This window comes from Trachymyrmex septentrionalis, unplaced genomic scaffold (assembly GCF_001594115.1).
Source record: "Trachymyrmex septentrionalis isolate Tsep2-gDNA-1 unplaced genomic scaffold, Tsep1.0 scaffold36, whole genome shotgun sequence".
NCBI lineage: Eukaryota > Metazoa > Arthropoda > Insecta > Hymenoptera > Formicidae > Trachymyrmex > Trachymyrmex septentrionalis.
Window position 1 is genome coordinate 1,587,880 of NW_017305525.1, and position 19,472 is coordinate 1,607,351.

General features: G+C 39.3%; 1 protein-coding gene across 1 annotated transcript in view; it reads left to right on the forward strand.

Moving 5' to 3' along the window:
- Positions 1-14,382: 14,382 nt before the first annotated feature.
- The window catches only part of LOC108750348, a 23,329-nt gene continuing 18,239 nt past the window's right edge, over positions 14,383-19,472 (forward strand). The window contains exons 1-2 of the mRNA XM_018489741.1: positions 14,383-14,535; positions 15,066-17,065. Of these exons, the coding sequence (XP_018345243.1) occupies positions 16,753-17,065 (313 nt within the window). The 5' untranslated portion in view covers positions 14,383-14,535; positions 15,066-16,752. The remainder of the gene's footprint in view (positions 14,536-15,065; positions 17,066-19,472) is intronic.

Consider the following 19,472-nt stretch of genomic DNA (forward strand, 5'->3'; position numbering starts at 1 on the left):
TTTTATTTGATTTTATAGGTTTTTAGAAATTTATTAAAAAGATGAAGAAAACGAAAAAAAGTATTCATTACATATAACAGCTTTGCACTGCACATTATTATATACGGTTGCAATAAAAATAATATGTAAAAGTCTGTAAGTGCAGTTTTTAAAGCGCCAAAGTGTTTTCATGAATCGCTTGTTTATTAAATAATATGCACAAAAAAAGTTCAAATATGTTTTGTAACTGTTAAGCAATTGGAAGTGTGAAAAGATTAAAAAAGCGATATTAAAATAATTTTCATTATTTTGACAAACAACACAAAATAGATCGTGGATATCAAAAAATTTTACCAAGCTCCCTAGTAAAAGAAGTTCATTTTATTTAATTAATTAATTAAATTTCAATTTACTTGAAAGAAGTGATAGACCTAAACGTTAATACAGCTAAATGTTAATACAGAATACAAAAAGTAACGCGCCAGGCTGAGCGAATGTATCGCGTACTCGTGCACCAAGGTACGTACTATCGTACGAATGCACGCACTTTTACCGCGGTAACCCGCTTCACGTGCGACGCGTTCGCACGATAACGCCTCGCGCTACCGCTTTGTCTTATCTTCGTCACGATTGCAACGCCGTCTCGCGTGGTACCGTTTTCCTCCGCATTTGCATAAAACCTCGCATACAGTCGCAGCCGTCTCGCGCGAGTGGTTACCAGCGATGCCTCGCGCCTTATGCCTATATTGCACCCTGGACGCGATGAACGATATTCAATGTAAGCTCTGCTTTTTCTCACGCGACGATGTAAAAGTAAGCTCTCATTGGATATCACTAGTCGTTCATCACTCATCGCAAATCATTCGGTATGCAATAGGCATTACGCCGAACGCAAGGAAGCTGTGGGCAACGAGTCTCCCAGGAGCGGCGTCTCGAAACGAGTATTTACACTTTTCATTTTAATTCCCGTACGCGGCGCGATAGATCATACGTTCTATTATCGCACAGTCGTCGCATCACGCGTGGTCACGCTTCACAGACATTAGTGCGTTAACGCGAGCGTGTAAGTAAGCTTTTTTTATCTCGCGCCTTTACACGGTCTGTTTATGCGGCTTACACGCGGAATCGCACGGAGCGCAAGCCGTTAAATTGAACACGAAAGTTACAGCCCGTGCACCTAAATTGCACATTAACGCGTTCGTACGTAACGGATTTTAATAAAGCGATGATGACGCGCCGGATATTAAAGAGAATCCTCGTAAAAGAAAGAAAAAAAACGGCATTCTCTATTATCTTGGTCGTTCCCAGACCATTTCTCCTAGGGAGATCTCCCGGTGAGATCTCGCGTCATTGAAAAAGTCGAAAAAATTACGTTTTGCAAGATATTCTCCAGAAATTGTCTCCTTTCCGAGGAAGGATTTCCAAGGAATTTTTTTTTTTTAGTGACAACAATAAAAATTTCGCGCCGATACTTCCTCGCGCTTCATCTTCGCGAAGAAAACGATCTGAGAATGTAATTCCACTCAAGGAGAGAAAGAGATGGAGTTGGATGAAGGGAGAGAGAAAGTGCGTATCCCTTGATGGAATTGAGATTGTTTTCAGTAGCACGGCAGCCAATTGGCGGCAGGGCCGATGAAAAACGCGCGACCTCAGGCATATACTGCCCTTTGTCCATTCCCATTTGAAATTCTTAAAAGTGCCCCGACCCTCCCATACGTTCCTTTTTTTGCCATAAAGGCGAGAACACCAGACAACAATAAGATGAGGAGTGTTCGTTCGGTTAAAGTGGTGGTGGCGACGATAAAAATCCAAGTACCTTGCAATTACATCTGCAGGTAAGCAAGGTTCGCGACTAGCGATGGCTACGAACGTGCAGGTCAAGGCATGCCTAATAAACAGCCGTTTTTTTTTTTGAAGTACTTATTTCTAAACGCGCGCTTGCTATTAAACTCATCCATTCGGTTAAGCAAATCGGAATTACGATTGAATGTCTGACATGCCTTTCTGTTCGACGGAATAATCACAGTCACAACGTTTAAGATATATCATACCACTTATCTTCCATCGAATTATACAAAAGTTTTAGTGTTAGCTTTGCATATTTACAACGTCCATTTTAAAATTAAATTCAAAATAAACTCGAGATAAATTCAAAATCTATACACATTAGTTACACTTAAGAACTGAAGATGAAAATGTAAATAACATTGAACACTGAAATATAATATACCTTCTGTCAGAAAAGTTATACATTGATATATATTAATATATAACAGATATATAAATATTAATAGATCCTTTATTACAAAATATTTTGCAACAAATCAATGAAAAAGATTATTTTTTTGAATGACAAGACAATGCCATTTCTAGAAGGTTAAGCCAATAATATTTAATTATTGTATCAGACCTATCAGACTTTCAGTATTATTGTATCTGTAGAACAAAGTAAGAATGGCCATTACTTTAATACTGATTAATTATAAAACTATATGATATTAAATATTGAAGGATTTAATATCAATGCTACGTCTTGGTCGTGCACATCACTACCGTCAAAGACCTCCTGACAGCCTCGGCAGAGAGTGCTTGGCTTCTGAGGCTACTAACAGAAGACGATGAAAAAAGAAGCATCTCTTGGGTAGCACCTGCCATCTCCTGCTTACATTGCCTTACTCAACTTCATTTACACGTGCATTACTCGTCTAAATACTCGCCGAAGATTGGCGCATCGCCTTCAAATGCGCTGCGTTACGCGGGAGTACGGCGTGCATTACGATATCAAGAGATGTAAAGAAGTGAGGTAAATCTCCCGACCGTAGAAGCTCGGGAGAGCTTTCTCAAGAATTTTTTTCGCGGTAAAAACTTTACTAACAAATGAAAACTGCGAAAAAATATAGATTGTATGTACATATTAGGTTGTTCGGAAAGTAATTCCCTTTTTTTCTTATGAAAATGAAAGATGATTTTCAATTAGACGCGTTTCAAATGATCATGAACGGGCGAAATTCGATAAATTTAATCTCTCAGCGATCTCACGATTTGTTATTCGCCGGTTTGCATCAATTAATGCCTTTATTGTGTCTTCATCAGCTTCAACTAGCCTTCCAGAACGTGGTGCATCTTCAACATCAAAATTGCCGGATCGAAATTTTGCAAACCAGTTTTGGCACTGGCGTTCTGTCAATACATCTTCTCCATACACATCGGATAATTTTTTCTTGCTGAACAGCATTTTTACCTTTCCGATAGTAAAATATGCCGAAAATGCTGCTTTTCACTTTCCATATTTGATAGGGCACCAACCAAAAACTACTGCGTAGAATCAATCGAACTTTTTTCATAAGCAAGCCTTGCTATATTAGCTGTCAAAATATATAATGATTATGCGGCTTAAATGTGAAGTTGGTTGTGAAAAAATACAATTAAGTCCTCTGTTGGTAAAAAACGAAATTACTTTCCGAACAACCCAATAATATATAAAAAAAAAAAGGATAGCACTGTATCGTTTTCATCTTATTGTTATTTTATATTTTGTAAATGATAATTTTCTTTCGGTTCGTTATCATTTTCTCAAGTGTCTTTCTTAAACGGTTACACCTGCGAGAGATAAATAATAGTATCGCATTTGAATCTCGCGACTCGAGAAGGAAATTGATAGTTAGCGTGGGATTTTAAAGCGTTCGCATTTGCGGCCACTATTCTTTGTCTCTGCTCCGTCGCTCCTTTTTCTTCATAGTAATCTGAGAAGAGAAATCGATATGACCTCACACAAGGTCTAATTAAACCTACTACGATGTTCTCGGTAACCGCGGAGATGAAATTCCAATATAGTTCGCCTTAGAAATAAATTCAATAAGATACAAAGTCACGGGGCATTAGGAGTCGGCGACGAATATCTATTGTGCAAGAAACTTGGTGCCTATAATTAATTGCATAATAAAAACTTATTACATTTAGTTTTGAGCCGATTCAACTAAATTTAATCTTTTCTCTCTCTTACGTTCGCGAAAGAGAAAGATAGACAGACAGAGATAGAGACAGAGAGAGAGAGAGAGAGAGAGAGAGAGAGAGAGAGGGGGGGAGATAAAAAAATAGTTTGTTTTGCTAGGCTTGATCGACAACTGATAGCAAATTCGGTTGGACGCACAAGTGCTTACTGGTGCATATTAAAGTCGTTATACATTGATCTATTATAATTTGAATATTAAAGTAAAATACAAATCTTTTGAAATACAAATCTTAATGAAGCTATGAGTTTACACAGTAAAAAAATATGTTACATTTGTTGGAAACGATTTACATTCGCGCTCGCGAATCCTTAATAAAATCTTTTTTTTAAGCTAAAAAAATAAAATATACCTTTAATATAATAAATTATGAATGTTAACTTTACTTAAAAAGAATGCTCTCACAGTTTGCTTATAAATTGTATCAGTATGACTTTTTTTATGTTAATTTTTTTTTACATAATATATCTTTTAACATAAGGTTAAATTAATACAAAAATTTGAACTTTTGGATGACGTCAAATGCGTCAAATTTAACACAAATTGTGTAAGAAACTTTGAAGGTAAACCGGTTTATGATAGAAAGTTTGAAGGTAAACCACTAATGTAGTCGAGATTTATGGGGATACATCGCGGTCGGAATTCTTTCGAGTATTAGATGATAATGCAATGCTTACTAATAAATCGAAACGGGAGGAGTATTAAATATCAGAGTGAAATTCCATCGTCCGGTGCGCGTGCCCGTGAATACTCCTTCCTATACATTATTACAGCCGGGGACGGCTATGTAGCGTATTTTATTAGCAGGATTAATTATAAACTTAGTGCATTCAAAATAAGAAAAACATAAAGCCGTTGACTCCAACGGGGTCGCGCAGTATTAAGATAATTTGCGCGACTATAATGGGAATACAGATTTATTCTGCGACATGTGAACTTCATGCAGTCATGGAAATGAATTCCTGCGCCGTAAAAGATATTCGAAACAATTCGTACAAAGATAATTATGATGTCCGATTCAATGTGCGCGCGCGTAAGTGTAGGCGCGATTCACGAACTTTGCTATTAAAGTCAACAATTTATATCAACGTATAGATATACAAGACGAAGTGCTAGTATATTAAAGACGAGACTACAGGGGATGCTATGATCAAGCTAATGGGTGTCACAAAAAATTCACTGGCGCAATTCCGTTGTACTTTACTACACTCGACTCGGGGATCAAGTGTAATTGTGCGTTAAACGTTAGCCAGGGTTCACGGTGTCCCACGGTCGATAAAGGCCACTCGTCGAGCTAACACGTGCATTAGAAAATTCGCACGGATTAAGATTAGAGATATAATCGGACAGCAGTTGCTAATGGTTTACTACGCGCTGTCCGAGCATCTCACAAGCTCACGCAAATGCTCGCTTCTCCTAGCCATGAAAATGACTCGGCTGGTTCGACCTCCTCTCTGAAGGCAGCGTTACTCGGTCATACCTGTCAACGATCCGACAATCGATATCGTGTACATCTATCGGCACGCTGCGCCAGGCTGGGTCGGGCCGTGCCGTGCCGAGCCGGGACGAGCCGAGCCGGGCCGAGCCGAGCCAGGCTGCCAGGCCCAAGCCAGAGCCACGCCAAGCCGTTCCCAATTAGGACGCACGCGCTTCGCATTTTTCAGCGGGCGTTTCATATAAAATAAATGTGCTAACTAACCAATTACAGCGAGACAGCCCCTGGGAGACGACTGGTTGCATCGCTGGCGCTCATTAGTGTCACGCTTAAGTGCCGATTGCACCTTCGCCGCGCGATGCGGCGCAGCACGGCGCGGCCCGGTGCGACGGCAGATGCGATGACGATGATGCATCGCGATTCCACGACCGGCCCCCGAGAAAGTCAATATCGCACGCCGGAATTCCGCGATAGCCCGTCAAGCTGACGCGTCAAGCTTGACCGATGACTCTCCTTTGTAACGCACTTCAAAGAAAGTGTAGTCATTATTTCTGAATAGCAGGATCTTACTTTTCAAATAATTCACGCTTTATTCTTTTCCAGGAGAATAAGAAAGATCGGAGATTTTTGTGCGTTGTCTTAGTATTGTTCCGATGTATCATTTGTATATATCTCGTACAGAATAAGAGTGCCGTTCTTTCCTTTTCACACGTCTCTTAATCTTTCGGAACTGGACCGATTCAATTATAAATATCTTTTGACGAAAGCGGGAAAGATTAACGGGCCATTAATCAGATGGCGAATTAAACATTTTATTAATATAGATTATCAAATCTAAACAAACGGAACATTTTGACTATACTGTTGTTGATTGTCTTAGCTGTTTCTATACTAATTATATATATATATTTGCAGTATGTGCATTGTTAAATTCATAATGTTATACCAGCTAATTTGAGTTATTTTTAATTATTTATAGTCGGCACCCCTACTTATGACGTTAATTTAATTTAAAACAATGGAATTACACAATCTAAAAAATGTATTCAATTTTACTTAAATTTAGTTTATCTACTATTATTTATTAATTATAAATGCATACATGAAATGGATGTTGTTTATTTTGAAACTAAGCCGACATTTATAGTCCGTTCTCGTTTCAAGATCATCTTAAATAATGTCTTAAGATACTAATACGGCTCTTAGTTCGTAATATCTAAAGACTATATTTGAGGTCTTGAATATAAAAATCGACTATGAATTCTGCTCATAGAACTGATTTATACTTTGACATACATGAAAGTTAAAAATAACAAAATATTATTTAAATTAAGGAATTGGATTACCATTATTCCTTCGGTATCTAATAATATATAAGAGTTAAATAATGAATAAATAATAAATACAATGAAGTATATTAAATTACGTAGTCACATCAGAGGTCAGAACATAAAAAATTATAATAAGGTACACAAGAATAAATAATCCATCATAGATATAATTATGCTTTCCGTAAAGTGAAATATCTCAAATAATAAAGTCCAAATTTTAATGGAATGGCAAACACATTCTTGTAACTTATTCTTCTAGAGCTTTTCAAAACACTATAATACAATTTTTTTTTATAAATTTTTTTAACATTCGTCAAAGTCAAAGCCATTGGAGGTTTTACCTCTTATTTTAATTTTTACATAAAAATGAATTTTCAGTGGAAAAATGAAAATAAGAGATATAAAATGGTCTTGATCTTAATAAATATTATCCAGGACATGATCCTGAACAACATTCAAGAGGTTTTAGCCGTTGGTCGGACATCTTGGGTACCTAATACTAATGCCAGCGGTACTGTAACTTTCAAACCTTATAACTCGAAATGTACTTTATAAAAAAAAATTTTATTATAGTGTTTTAAAAAGCTCTCGAGGTTAGCTACAAGAATATTTGATAAAAAATGAATTTCTCTCAAGATCACGTTGAATTTTTTAAATGATGGTTCCATTTAAAAAATTCAACGTGACCTTGTCCTGACCGTGACAACGCCATTTAAGGTCTAACCAATGATACTATATTATGTCTCCCTTGAAATCGAAAAATTTTTGTCTGAAACATTTTTCAAGAAATTATTGATATATTTATTAAGACAAGGGTCCTGTTGCTCTGTTACACCCTATATATTGTATATTATAAATTTACATTGAATTATTTAAGCATCAAAGATTCAGCTTTGACCGTTATGGGCCTTTAAAAAGATTGAATTTAGTTAAATTTTCAGATATTTTAGTAAACTTATTTTTTTCTTGTGCCTTTCAATTAATAAATTAAATGGGCGGTCTTACAGAGTAGGCACAGACTCATTATTGCAATGCTAGTAACTATGTTACAGATTTTGGCATCAACTCTGAAGGGTTATACGCCGACGTACACTCCAATTCGGAAGAGGTTAGATAGACATAAACTTTCAATTTAAATTTCTGCGCAGTGTTCCATTTTCGAACGTGAGCATGATGCAAAGGACACTTGCCGAAGAATCTCTTCGGCCAGATGCGAGCGCGCGGAATAAACGCGCCCGATTACGATTCCCGGGGTCGACCTTGCGAATCCATAAAAGTGCATAATCGCGCATCTCACATCAGCGTTACAACGTTTCTCTTGATCTTGGCCGTTCGCCGTGCGCGCAGTTGCACCCGCGGAGCTTTGTTTTCTCAGTGCGGCGGATCCACACCCTGACTTGGCGCGTACATTTATACATTTTACACTTTCGCACGCACACCGGTATAATAATAATTGTTCGCGCCCTTGCGTCGAAAATAGCGGCCTTGTCCTTGCGAGGCCGCGCTCCTCGGACGCATCCATCGCGGCTGCCGCCGTGGGAAGATCGCTTCGCGGAGATCTCCTTCTCGCCGATGGACCCTCCGGCTCGCCTTGACTGATCCTTTCTACAGATCAGTATGCGTGCTACTACCACTATCCACTCGTACGTATGCCACTAGCTAAATGCGTTCGCGATAAATATAGAATTAAATGGATTCACGCGCGCGTCGCCGGCATTAATAAGCGACGTGTTTCGCATACGCGCACCGTACTGCGCCGTATTGCCATCTCTCGCGATGTAACGTAGCGTCAGTTATATATAAAACCAGGAAATGTCCCTTACTGTCGTAATTTTACGGTCCGGTTAACTTTTAAATAGATAGATGCTCAGAACACGTCAAAAATTTTATTTTTACAGTTACATTTGTTAATAGCATGTATAAAGTTACATTAGTTATAAATTTACATTAGTGATATTCTTATAAGTAGGATTGTGGGAAGTAATGCGTTTTTTGTAACGACATTACTTTTTTTTATTAGTAACGAAAAAGTAGCGACGTTACATTTTCTTTAGTAACGAGTAACGAAACTGACCCCGTTACTCTTGTATCGTTACTTTTTTATAGGCCGTTACGGACAATTAAGATTGTAGGTACTAAATAAACAAAAAACTTTTTGCCTAGTTTTATTTCATTCACTATTCTCGCTTTAATATAAGAACACTATAAACTAAAATATCTATTATATAATAAAATACCATAGAATTAAACATAAGTATATGTAAAATATTAATAAAAGATAAAAATCTTCAAAAATCTTTCTAAATATCTTATATTTAATTTATATTCTGTCTTAGCATTCTATCTTAAAAGCCTGTTTTAACATTTTAAAAAAGTGTAATTATGCAGAAGATAGAAGACCTTATTCATTGATTTTGATGAATTAGGGTCATTTGATGTATTTTTGCACGAAATGAATGAATCTGACAGATTTCTTTACCTCATCAACTTTAATCATTAATACTTCGGTTTGTCGGACAGAGCGACACTTATTTTTCTGATAGATTCGTTCATTTTATGCAAAAAACGCGTCAAATGACTCTCATCAAAATCGGCGAGTAGGCCCATTTCCCACGTAATTAAAAAAAAAAATGAAAAGTGACAATTTTTTATTGTTATTTTTAAGTAACGGTAACGCGTTATTTTTTACTGCAAATATCGGTAATAGTAACGCGATACTTTAAAAAAGTAACTTTCCCACAACCCTGCTTATAAGATAAAGCTCTTATAGAACTTTAAAATGAAATTCTGGAATTTAACGGAATTCTAAAAAATAGTGATTAATTAATTATTTATTTTGAATAATAAAAGCATTGTTGTTTAGTGCTTTTAATATTTAAAATAAGTTTCAGAATTATATTGACCAATATCAAGCTGAATTTCTGTAAGGCAGGAATGTAGAAATAATAAGAACTTTAAATCTTCTGAACAATAATTTATTTTCTTTGTTATAACAAAATTTGTTATGATAACTATACATGGGGATACTACTAGCTATCTACCTATTTAAAGATATTTTCTCTTCTTTATTGAGAATGTAGAGATACTTGGTAAGACATATCAGGGAAATCTTGATAAGCCGAAGAATCACTCTGATGTGTTAATATAAAAATAGATATTAATGATAGATTACAGAGAATTGGAGAGAGAATTGAGTCAGATTAAAGTAAAAAACTCGCGTTACAAGGCAATACAAGGAAGTATGATTGCGCGGAAGAGCAGCCGCTTCTTGACGACTTCAGGAGTTAGTGGAGTAAATTGAAATGAGTGTGGAAGTGAGTCAGCAAACGACTGCTTAGTTTAAAACCTGAATCTTCAGCTTTAATCCCATTCAGCCGTCATCGCAGTAATATTGTCATTTTAATAATAATTGTCGTAACATCCGTATCTACACTTTTTGCGTTGCAAGTAGAACGAATTTTGAATTAAGTATGCAATTATAATCTTCGTGAGAATAGAATTTAGAAATAATTTATTCAAAACATGATTAAAGTAAAAGATATATTTGCGAAATATTCTTAGAGAATTCTAATTAGAAATTGGAAGAGTAATTAAATTTAAATCAATTAATAATATTGGACCAGCACGAGAGAGAGAGAGAGAGAGAGAGAGAGAGAGAGAGAGAGAGACTCGTTCAGCAGGATGTGAAAAAACATAACACAGGTTGCAGCGATCGCGACGTATTATGGCAACGAGATACACACCACTTTGTGGTACAACTTTTTCAGGATCTCTCGCCACTTCTTCGATCTTGTTAGCAGCTTCGAATGGCATTCTCCCGTACGCTTGGCTGCTTGATGTTCAGCAATTTTTGTAAAATTTTCATTCAATGGCGTGGTTCGTCACGATATCATCTATTAGCAAGTTATTTGCTCGTTAATCCACGTAACGCGGCCGTGTGAGAAATTGCTGCAACCCATGCCGATGGGTTTGATGTGTTATTGCAGAACGGCAGTATGGATTCTTAATGTACTTCGCGAATATCGTACACGAGACCGTTATATCTGTCGGAGTATAACAACGTAAATTACGGCGACGATCTCCATTCGCGGTATATTCCCAGAACTTAGGCGGGAATTTACGCGCGCTTGCCTAACGATCGAGTCGAAATCCGGCGGCGTTTCGCAAAGCGCGACGAAATGATGAGAATCGGCAATGACGACAACGATGACGATGACGATTGGATCGTCCACGATGGTTAGATCATATGAACCCGGCAATGCGACATTGCGTATTCGCGTTGCGTAACGCTTTCCTCTACGAGCTTTAACGGTAGCAGACTGGCGATTTCCTTCGTCTGTCAACCGGCAAACGATCGTGCTCTCGTGTAATTGCCATGATTTCCCGCTTGGCGTAACACTAACAGTCGCGTAGCGCGCAGGAAGATCGATGAACGGAAGACCGGAGACGGAGGTTTCTTATACGCGTTTTACAATAGGATCACTGGAAGCCGTAATACGTAAGAAATTAACCAATCATAATCGATTATTTTTCTCACATTTGATTGGATCTGTGATTGGTTCCTTATGGCTTTACGGTTTACGGTAAGTAAGTCTTTTTGTAAGTCTTTTTGGTAGTTAACCCTAGTATGATACTCATTGGTTCAACCTTATGCGATTCTTTACATTGCTGTAACTCTTTTATAATATTATATAATTTGAAGACCCGGATTGAGGCTGAAAAAAAACTTTAAATATGATAAGCCTGTAATAAGGATTCTTTGGATTTGCGTTATTCTCGATGTGAAAATGCACGAAAGTTCAAAGAGAGTACTTGGAATCCACATGTGATTAGCTTCCGCTAAGTTTTCGGTGTTCTGGGTACCCCTTTATTTTTTTTAAATATAAGTTTACTGTGTTTCGGATAGTATAAAGTATAAGTGCACGAATAGAAAAGATAATATAAATACACAAAAATGTAGAACTAAAAAGAATTATATTTCAATGTAATAAATAGTAGAAATTTTATAATTTTTGTCAGTCTTCGGAGATCGCTAGGCCGGGGCGGATTTATTGCTTTAGAGTAAGTGTTTCATTATTCTCTAAATTAAATCCTAAAATATACTTAATTATACATACTATAATAATATTTAAACATGTACAATTTATACATGTCCTTTATCTACTTATATTATTATTCTTTAAAAATGTCAATTTTCGATAGTTCAAATAATTATACTTTTTTTATCGATTCATATCGTATTATTTTTTTTTTGTTAGTTCAAAGGGTCAACTAAAAAAATCATATAGATTTTTGCTTAAATTTAAAGATTTGAGAAATTTTATCCAAAGTAGTCATTTTTGGCGAATTTTTTTTACAAAATTTTTTTGAAGCACTGTAATTAATTGAAGATAAAATATTATTTATTTGATTCATATTTATTTGTTTTTGTCTAACTTCGAGGTATAAATTTTACACGTTTTGAGCTAAAAAATACCTATTCAGTCCAGAGATATAGCGTGATAAAGTTGCAGGGTTCATAACCCCTAGTGTTATAAGGAAGGTAACCAAAAATAATAATATCACTGCTAGAATTAAAAACTGTTAAAAAAAAGAAGCAATAAATTTCAGTGTTCAATGTTACATTTTTCCATTCTCAGTATTCAAGAGTAATTAATCTGCATGGATACCGAATGCGCACACATTATTAAATTTACTCGGAATCTATTCCGAATTTAATTTTAAGTAAACGTTAAATATGCAAAATTCATTCTAGATAATTAATACATTGTTGATTAGCCATTTTATACAGAAATTATCGTAGGATATATCAAGCCTATTGAACGGGGAAAAATTTTCGTTGATAATGTGTGTACAAAAAAGTTAGTAAACATATCCGCATATCTGAGTAAACAATTTTTACAATCAGAGTAAAAAACTTTTACTGAATTTTTAATTTAAAATATTTCTATAGTTTCTTCAGAAATGTTGATATTAAACAAAAAAATTAGCAGCAAAAAATTGAGCAAAACTATGATCAATTTTGGTTTTGATTAGTTCTTGTAAATTTGCTATTAGATTGTCAATAAGTTTTGCACAATTTTACCGACAATTTTTCATGTGTCAACTAAGCATTTTTTTACACACATACACACATCTGCTACCAATTTATTGTTATTATTCAATATAACAGAATTTGTATAAAGATGCCTTTTTGTTGTAAGAAAATTCTTAGCAAGTATTTTACGAAATTTGTCTTCGACAGATTTTGCTAACTGAGGATTACAAATCAAAGCCTAATCTCTGTATCTCTTTATTTATTTCTTCCTGTTCCTTTCGCGCGTACACACGTTCTAATTTGACGGATTAGAGAATATTATGACATTTAACATCTTTATTGTATGCTGTCTGAAAGATTCCCATAAAAAGAATTGCACGATGCGTGAGAGAGAAACCCGTAATGATGTAACGTATCGGACGTTCGCATGGATAATATACACTCAACAAAAATTAAAGCCAAGGTCGTTCCACTTTCCACCCACTCGGAAACCACGATTTGCTCGTAATTTTTATGATCTCATTCGCGATGTCGAGGCGTGCAAACGAATCGCATTGAGATGCAAGACGATATATATATAAATTCGAAGTGTGCGCAAGAAGGCTATCGCGCGATATCGTCGTTGCTGAATCTCATGCGAGTGTTACCAAATATAGGGACCGCGCTGGGCTCGTTTTATTTAAGTACCTACAGCCGAATAAGGAATTCGCAGGTAACATTTTAGTAAGAGATGATTTATTTTTTGCGAAAGCGCGCATCAATTTTTGCGAAGAAGAACATTTCTGTCAGGATGCGATTCGAATTTCCGAACACGATGAATATGCGATCATTGACCGCGCCGGAGAAAACAAAATGTTCGACGTTGAAAGTAAAATTAACTTTCAAGAAAAAAAAAAACTCGGAGGAAAAAAACTCAGATTGCAGTCAAGCGTTTGTTTCTGTTGATGTCAAAGAGAGCGCGGACAAGCTTAAGTAGAGCATCCCGTGGCGTATAAACTTGAACAGAGACGAGTCTAACGAAGCTCAACGATCTAGCGAGCTCGCGCTTCGATCTATCCAGCCTCGCTGAGATTGATCTGCGCGCCTCTCGGGAGGTAGCTTCCGATCCCAGCCACGATCCGATCAGCTGCCATTTAATCTCAGCACGCTGCAATTGTCAGCTCCTCGTGCCTCGTCGTTGCTGTGCATACACCAGAGAGAGAGAGAGAGAGAGAGAGAGAGAGAGAGAGAGAGAGAGACTGACTCGGCTACCACGGGCGATTATTACAGGCTCTTCCTAGGCAGGAAGAGAGTATCGAGGGCGGTGCGCACGCTCCTGTGGGGTAACAGCTCCTTTCAGCGAGCAACAATAGGACCCATATTGAATAAACCCACGTCCACGTAGGTCGAACGAGCCGCTCGTATTCTGTTAACTGGCGTACTGGAGGACTCCGCGGGCGAGGCTCAGGCCGCCAGTATCGCTGGCACTGACAACGAGGCTAGGTAGAGAGGGGTGGTGGCACACGGTTAGACGACGCCGACGAGTGTGTGTGCGTGCGGCTCTTGATGCCGGTGGACCTCTTACGCTCCACTCAGTTCGAGCCGGGCGTCAGTGACTTCGCGTCCGCCGATCCGATCGGAGCCTCTCCGAAAGGTGCGCGTGTTCCTCCGTGGGCCAGAAGATAGTCAGGCAAATTGGACCGCTCGTTGCCTTTAGGAAACCGGCGCCGAACGTGCGGTGATAGTTGCAGTACTCTCTTTTGGGTATTTTTTATTCTTTGTTCATCCTTCGACCCGTGCTCTATCCGCGCACAATTGATAGATGTTTAAAGATAAATATCCAAAATAGGATTTGTCTGGCGTATTTTGTTTTTTTTTTTTTCTTTTTTTTTCTTAATTTATTCTATTTTATTTCCCATACAGCGCAGAACTCGCAACATTGTTGCAACGTTCGTAATGTTTCTCGCAATATTGCTAGAACGTTGCTAAAATGTTCATACTGCTGGAAGTACTTGTGTCGTATGGGTCATAATTGTAGAATTCGAATTTGTCGACGCCTACGTACGTATTGTGAATTAGACGCACGGATTGTCTTGCGTATTGTCATAGAACATCGTACTATCATGCAATTATACCGTCGCTTCGATCGGGATCGGTTCTGCAATTAAATAAACGTAACGATGTTCGGTCGACGGAGCACGCTGGTTTCCGTAGAGCGTTTTCGCGGTTGGATTACGCAGAGTAAACCACGATGGAGAACACTCTGACCATATCGCCTATCCGTCTGTTTTCAGACCACCGCGATGCAGCGCGACCTCGGCCGACAAGGTGTCTGAAGGATATCCCCGCGGGATCTCTCTCAGCCTCTCTCTTTCTCTTCAACCCTCTCCTTTCCTCCACGGGATACGGTAGGGCCTGTACGTGGGCTACCAGGATGCAGCTCAGACCCAGTTATCGGCGTCTGAAGGCACCCCGCGGCCCGCACAGCTCGGCATAAAGCAATAAAAGCGTCCGAGATATATCTCGCAAGGTTCGCGTAAGAAACGGCGAAAGAAAGCCGACTGTACCGGTAAATCATAAACGCCACGGGGATCGAACCCCACGGGAGATAACTGCCTTTGCGTCAGGAGATAGAGGAAGAGAGAGAGAGAGAGAGAGAGAGAGAAAGAGAGAGAGAGAAAGAAGAGCAACTCGGAAACCGAGCGGGATTCATCGTTCGATCGCGCGCCCATCGGATCCATCTATCCTCGGCGGCGCTCGAAAACGAAACAGCCCGGAAGAAAAGCTCGTTCGTCGTTCATCATCGGCAACAGGACGTCCGGAACAGACGTACCTCAGCTTCGCGTGCGGAGAGACGGTCTTCATCGTTTGCTTCTTGTTCGCCACCGTGGATATCGTCGATAGATCCTAATAGCTTCTCCGTAAGAAGAGAGTACGGCCTTACGCGTGCATAGACGATCCACCATCCTTATTCGCGAGTGATTACGGATACACTGCCGATAGATCGTAATAGTCTAAGAGCCGCCAAGGAGAGATACGCCGCCTGCCCGCTCTCGCGATGGTGTTTACCATCGAGGATATTATCGATAGATCGTGATAGTTTTGCCGTAACGCGTTTGCGCTACCGCCCCGCGATCAGCCGCGAGAGGAGATGATCCACCGCGCGTGTGAAAAGTGTAACGCGGAAAGTGGCAAATCGGCGAGGATCGACGCCGACAGCGATCACTTCGACAGTGCCGTCGACTCGCAGGAACGATCGACCGGTTTATTCGACACGGTGTTCCGTCGAGGTGTTTCATGATTCTCAATCTCACTGCGCGCTGTTGCCCCGGGCAACGGTTTAGTGGCTAGTGAACGGAGTTTCACGAATTGTTTATAACGGGGGGGAGGGGGGAGGGTGGGGCAGAGGTCAACTAGACCGCTTTAAATCGTCCGCTGCAAATCAATTTTACGCCATTCGACAAAGGGAATCGATTTGATCGCTCATACGTAAAGGTAACAGTCGTTTAGCCCTTCGTGTGTATAATTTCATTTCTTCTTCTTTTTCGCACGCGGCAATTTTACACGGAAGATTGCCTGACGCTCACAAAGTATCGAAAATAACTCAGCGCTCAGAGAGGGTTAATGTCACTATCATCGCGCCGTGAGACGGAAAGTGACGGTCGCCGAGCGACCGCGGCGGAGTGACATAATTGAAGAAGAAAGTGCCAGCGCATCCGAGCGCCCGTTATTAAGCGGTAATGAGCGGGTGCCGAGCGGGGAGTGAAGATGCCTTCGAAAGCAAGCGTCGTGCTCGCTCCACTTGCACCACGGGGATTAAATGACGCCAAGCTCTCGAGCTCCGCGGCGTCATCCTGAAGAGGACTGTCTCGCCTTGAATCAGCCTCAGTTCTCTAATCCTGACGACCATACCGGTCGCTCACTTTGATGTTCGCTTCGGAATCGTTCGCGCGATAACGTTATTTCGAAACGCGTGAGATCATGTCGTCGAACGGTGAATTCTCAACGATGTCCAGCGAGGAGATGCCTTCTCTGCCCAAATCCCTGCCAAGTTCGAGAGAGGCCACCGCCGAGGGTGGTTCCGGTTCCAGCGGCGGATATATGCCACTACGAGAGTTTCTGGATCGATTTTCGTTACCAAGGGTCGTCAGACTCGAAGGTACCGGTGGTAGACCGGTCCTCCTGTACAAGCAGCAACAGCGATCCTTGAGAGTCACAGCGAGCTTGCTGATGCATCGGTATCGACACGACGTCAAAGTGGGACCGGAGATTGTCATCCCGGAGGGTTATCCAGGTGAGAATTTTCCTTAGATCAGCTATTTGATGCGATACGATTATTGTGCTCGGTTATATAAAGGAAATTGCAACCAGTCGGATCTTCGATGTTATTGCTTCTCAAGAAGAATTAATATTCTGGAAAGCAAAGGCCGTAATTTCTCTCTCACGGGGATTCAATAAATTTAATATCGCAATATGAAAAAAAATTCTCGGTTCACAATCGATTGGAATACTTTTTTCAAGAAAATAAAAGTAAATCGGAAACTACTAAAAAATTATAAAAATTACAATACAAACGTACATTAAGAAAAAGATTTAGTTTTGCTCTCAGCAAAACTGTCTAATTGAGGCATTTTTTAACAGTAACCACATATTTTGTTTACGTATACAAAAATTCAGTTGTTTCTGCGGTATACATTTCTCTGCTTTGCAAATAATAAAAACATTTGTTTATACCGACTAAATAATTTACAGTTTGTTTGATTCATAGAACAAAACATTTTTCCTCGTGTAAATGTGGAAAGAACGGTTTTTTAAAATATCTAAAAATTTAGTTAAATATATAAATCTGAAAATAATTTTATTAAACTATTAATCATGTATGATCAAGATTGTCAAAATTTTTTGTAGCATCGCTTATCATTGTTGAGTTTTCTGCATAAATACTTGGGAACGGTTCAATTATTTTCAGATCTAGCTAAAATTTTTAGATATTTTGACAAAATCACTCGTTACACGTATGTATATTTTCCAGACATCTTTCCGATGTTTCTTCGACGTCTCTCAATTTTTAATATTATTTAAATTAGTATCAACGTAGCCTCTCTTTTAATGGCTTATGTCCCGTGATATGATAGTCGACAGCGCGTAGAACGTAAATTATGCTCGGCAGAGAGAACGGTAACGGTTGTGGAGATCATCCGGCTGGAATCATCGGAACAGGTTATAGACTCCATCGAGCTCACGCTCGCGTTTGCGTTGGCGATCGCGTAGACGTGCGAGAAGCTGTAAGAAAAATGATAATGCTTTACTTCTCTCTCTTCTCTTCTTTTCTCCCTTTTCTCTTTCTCTCTCCCTCGAAAGAGACAAGCAGGCTTATTCTCTCCTCCCCCTCCTCTCTCTCTCTCTCTCTCTCTCTCTCTCTCTCTCTCTTTCTTTCTCTCGAAAGAGAAGGAGAGTTTCTCCGTCATACGATTAATACTCTCGTTCTTTTTTGTCTCAATCGTAAACCACTTTGTGGCGAAGTAAGTCGCGAAGCTCGCGGTGGCCGTCGCTTCTCTGCTTGCGCACTATCCTCCGCGACTTATATTGGTTTCTGGCATCGGAAATGGAAATTATGAGGCAATAAAGCGCGGTAATGCGGGCCTTATTAGATCGAACGGACGGGAGGTGAGGTGGGGAATGTTTAGGCTCGATGGTGGCTCGACAGCTTGAAGAGAGAACCGTCAGCTAACGACGTCTGGTTCTTTCGCGCCCGCGAGGAGCTATTCAATATATCTCGGCATTTCTTTCGCTTCTTCTCTTTGCCTCCCTCATACGCTTCCCCCGCCGTCTCGTCTCCTTCATCCTCGTACTTCTCTTCAAGCGCGAGACGTGAAATTGGCGTCGCGCACGACAGTGTCGCGCTCGACTTGCCGCTAACTGGCCTCTAATAAACGCACTTCGTATTTTAATGAAAATGTCGTCGGCGAGACGATGCGTGGCGGTTATGAGTCAGACATGTTAAATGCCCGAAGCTGGGCAGCTCCGATCGAGAGTTGGCATTTAACGTGCGTTTCGCACTCTTGCTATCTCGTCAATGAACGTCACGAGGCAATTACACGTCGCGCGGCCCGATTACAAACCTCTGACAAATCGTAAAATCCGCGAGGGAAACACGTTCTCCGAATGACGTCACAACTGACAAAATTTCGTCATATATTTTTTTGCTCGGACAACGGTCCGGTCGAGTCATGCGAAAGAAATGTTGCTGGTAACTCTTACGCACGAATAAATTATTCCACTTCGGACATATCGATGATTCACGAGAGTTTAAGGTATATTGACAAATGTTTCTTAGCTTCTATCTAGATTTTACGTCGACTTTAAAATGGCTTTGAGTAACTTCAATTCGCCGCTACTTTTCACTTTCGTTTCCGTTATTCGGTTCTTCTTTTTGCGCTTTTCCTTCTCGATAATCGTACGCATAGGTATGAAAGGTAGTTTTGAAAATTGAAATGCTTAACATAGTTTTGAAACTGAAATTCTTAACATCGGGTTATCGCATAAGACAGACGACGAGTGTGAAAAAAATGATCCGGCTCTTTCGTACAGGGGAAACTGTACTTAGACCCGATTGAACCAATTATTTTGATTTTAAAGATGTTTTGCATATTAAAAAAATAATTGTTATAGTGCCCCAAATACGTGTACATGCAAGTACC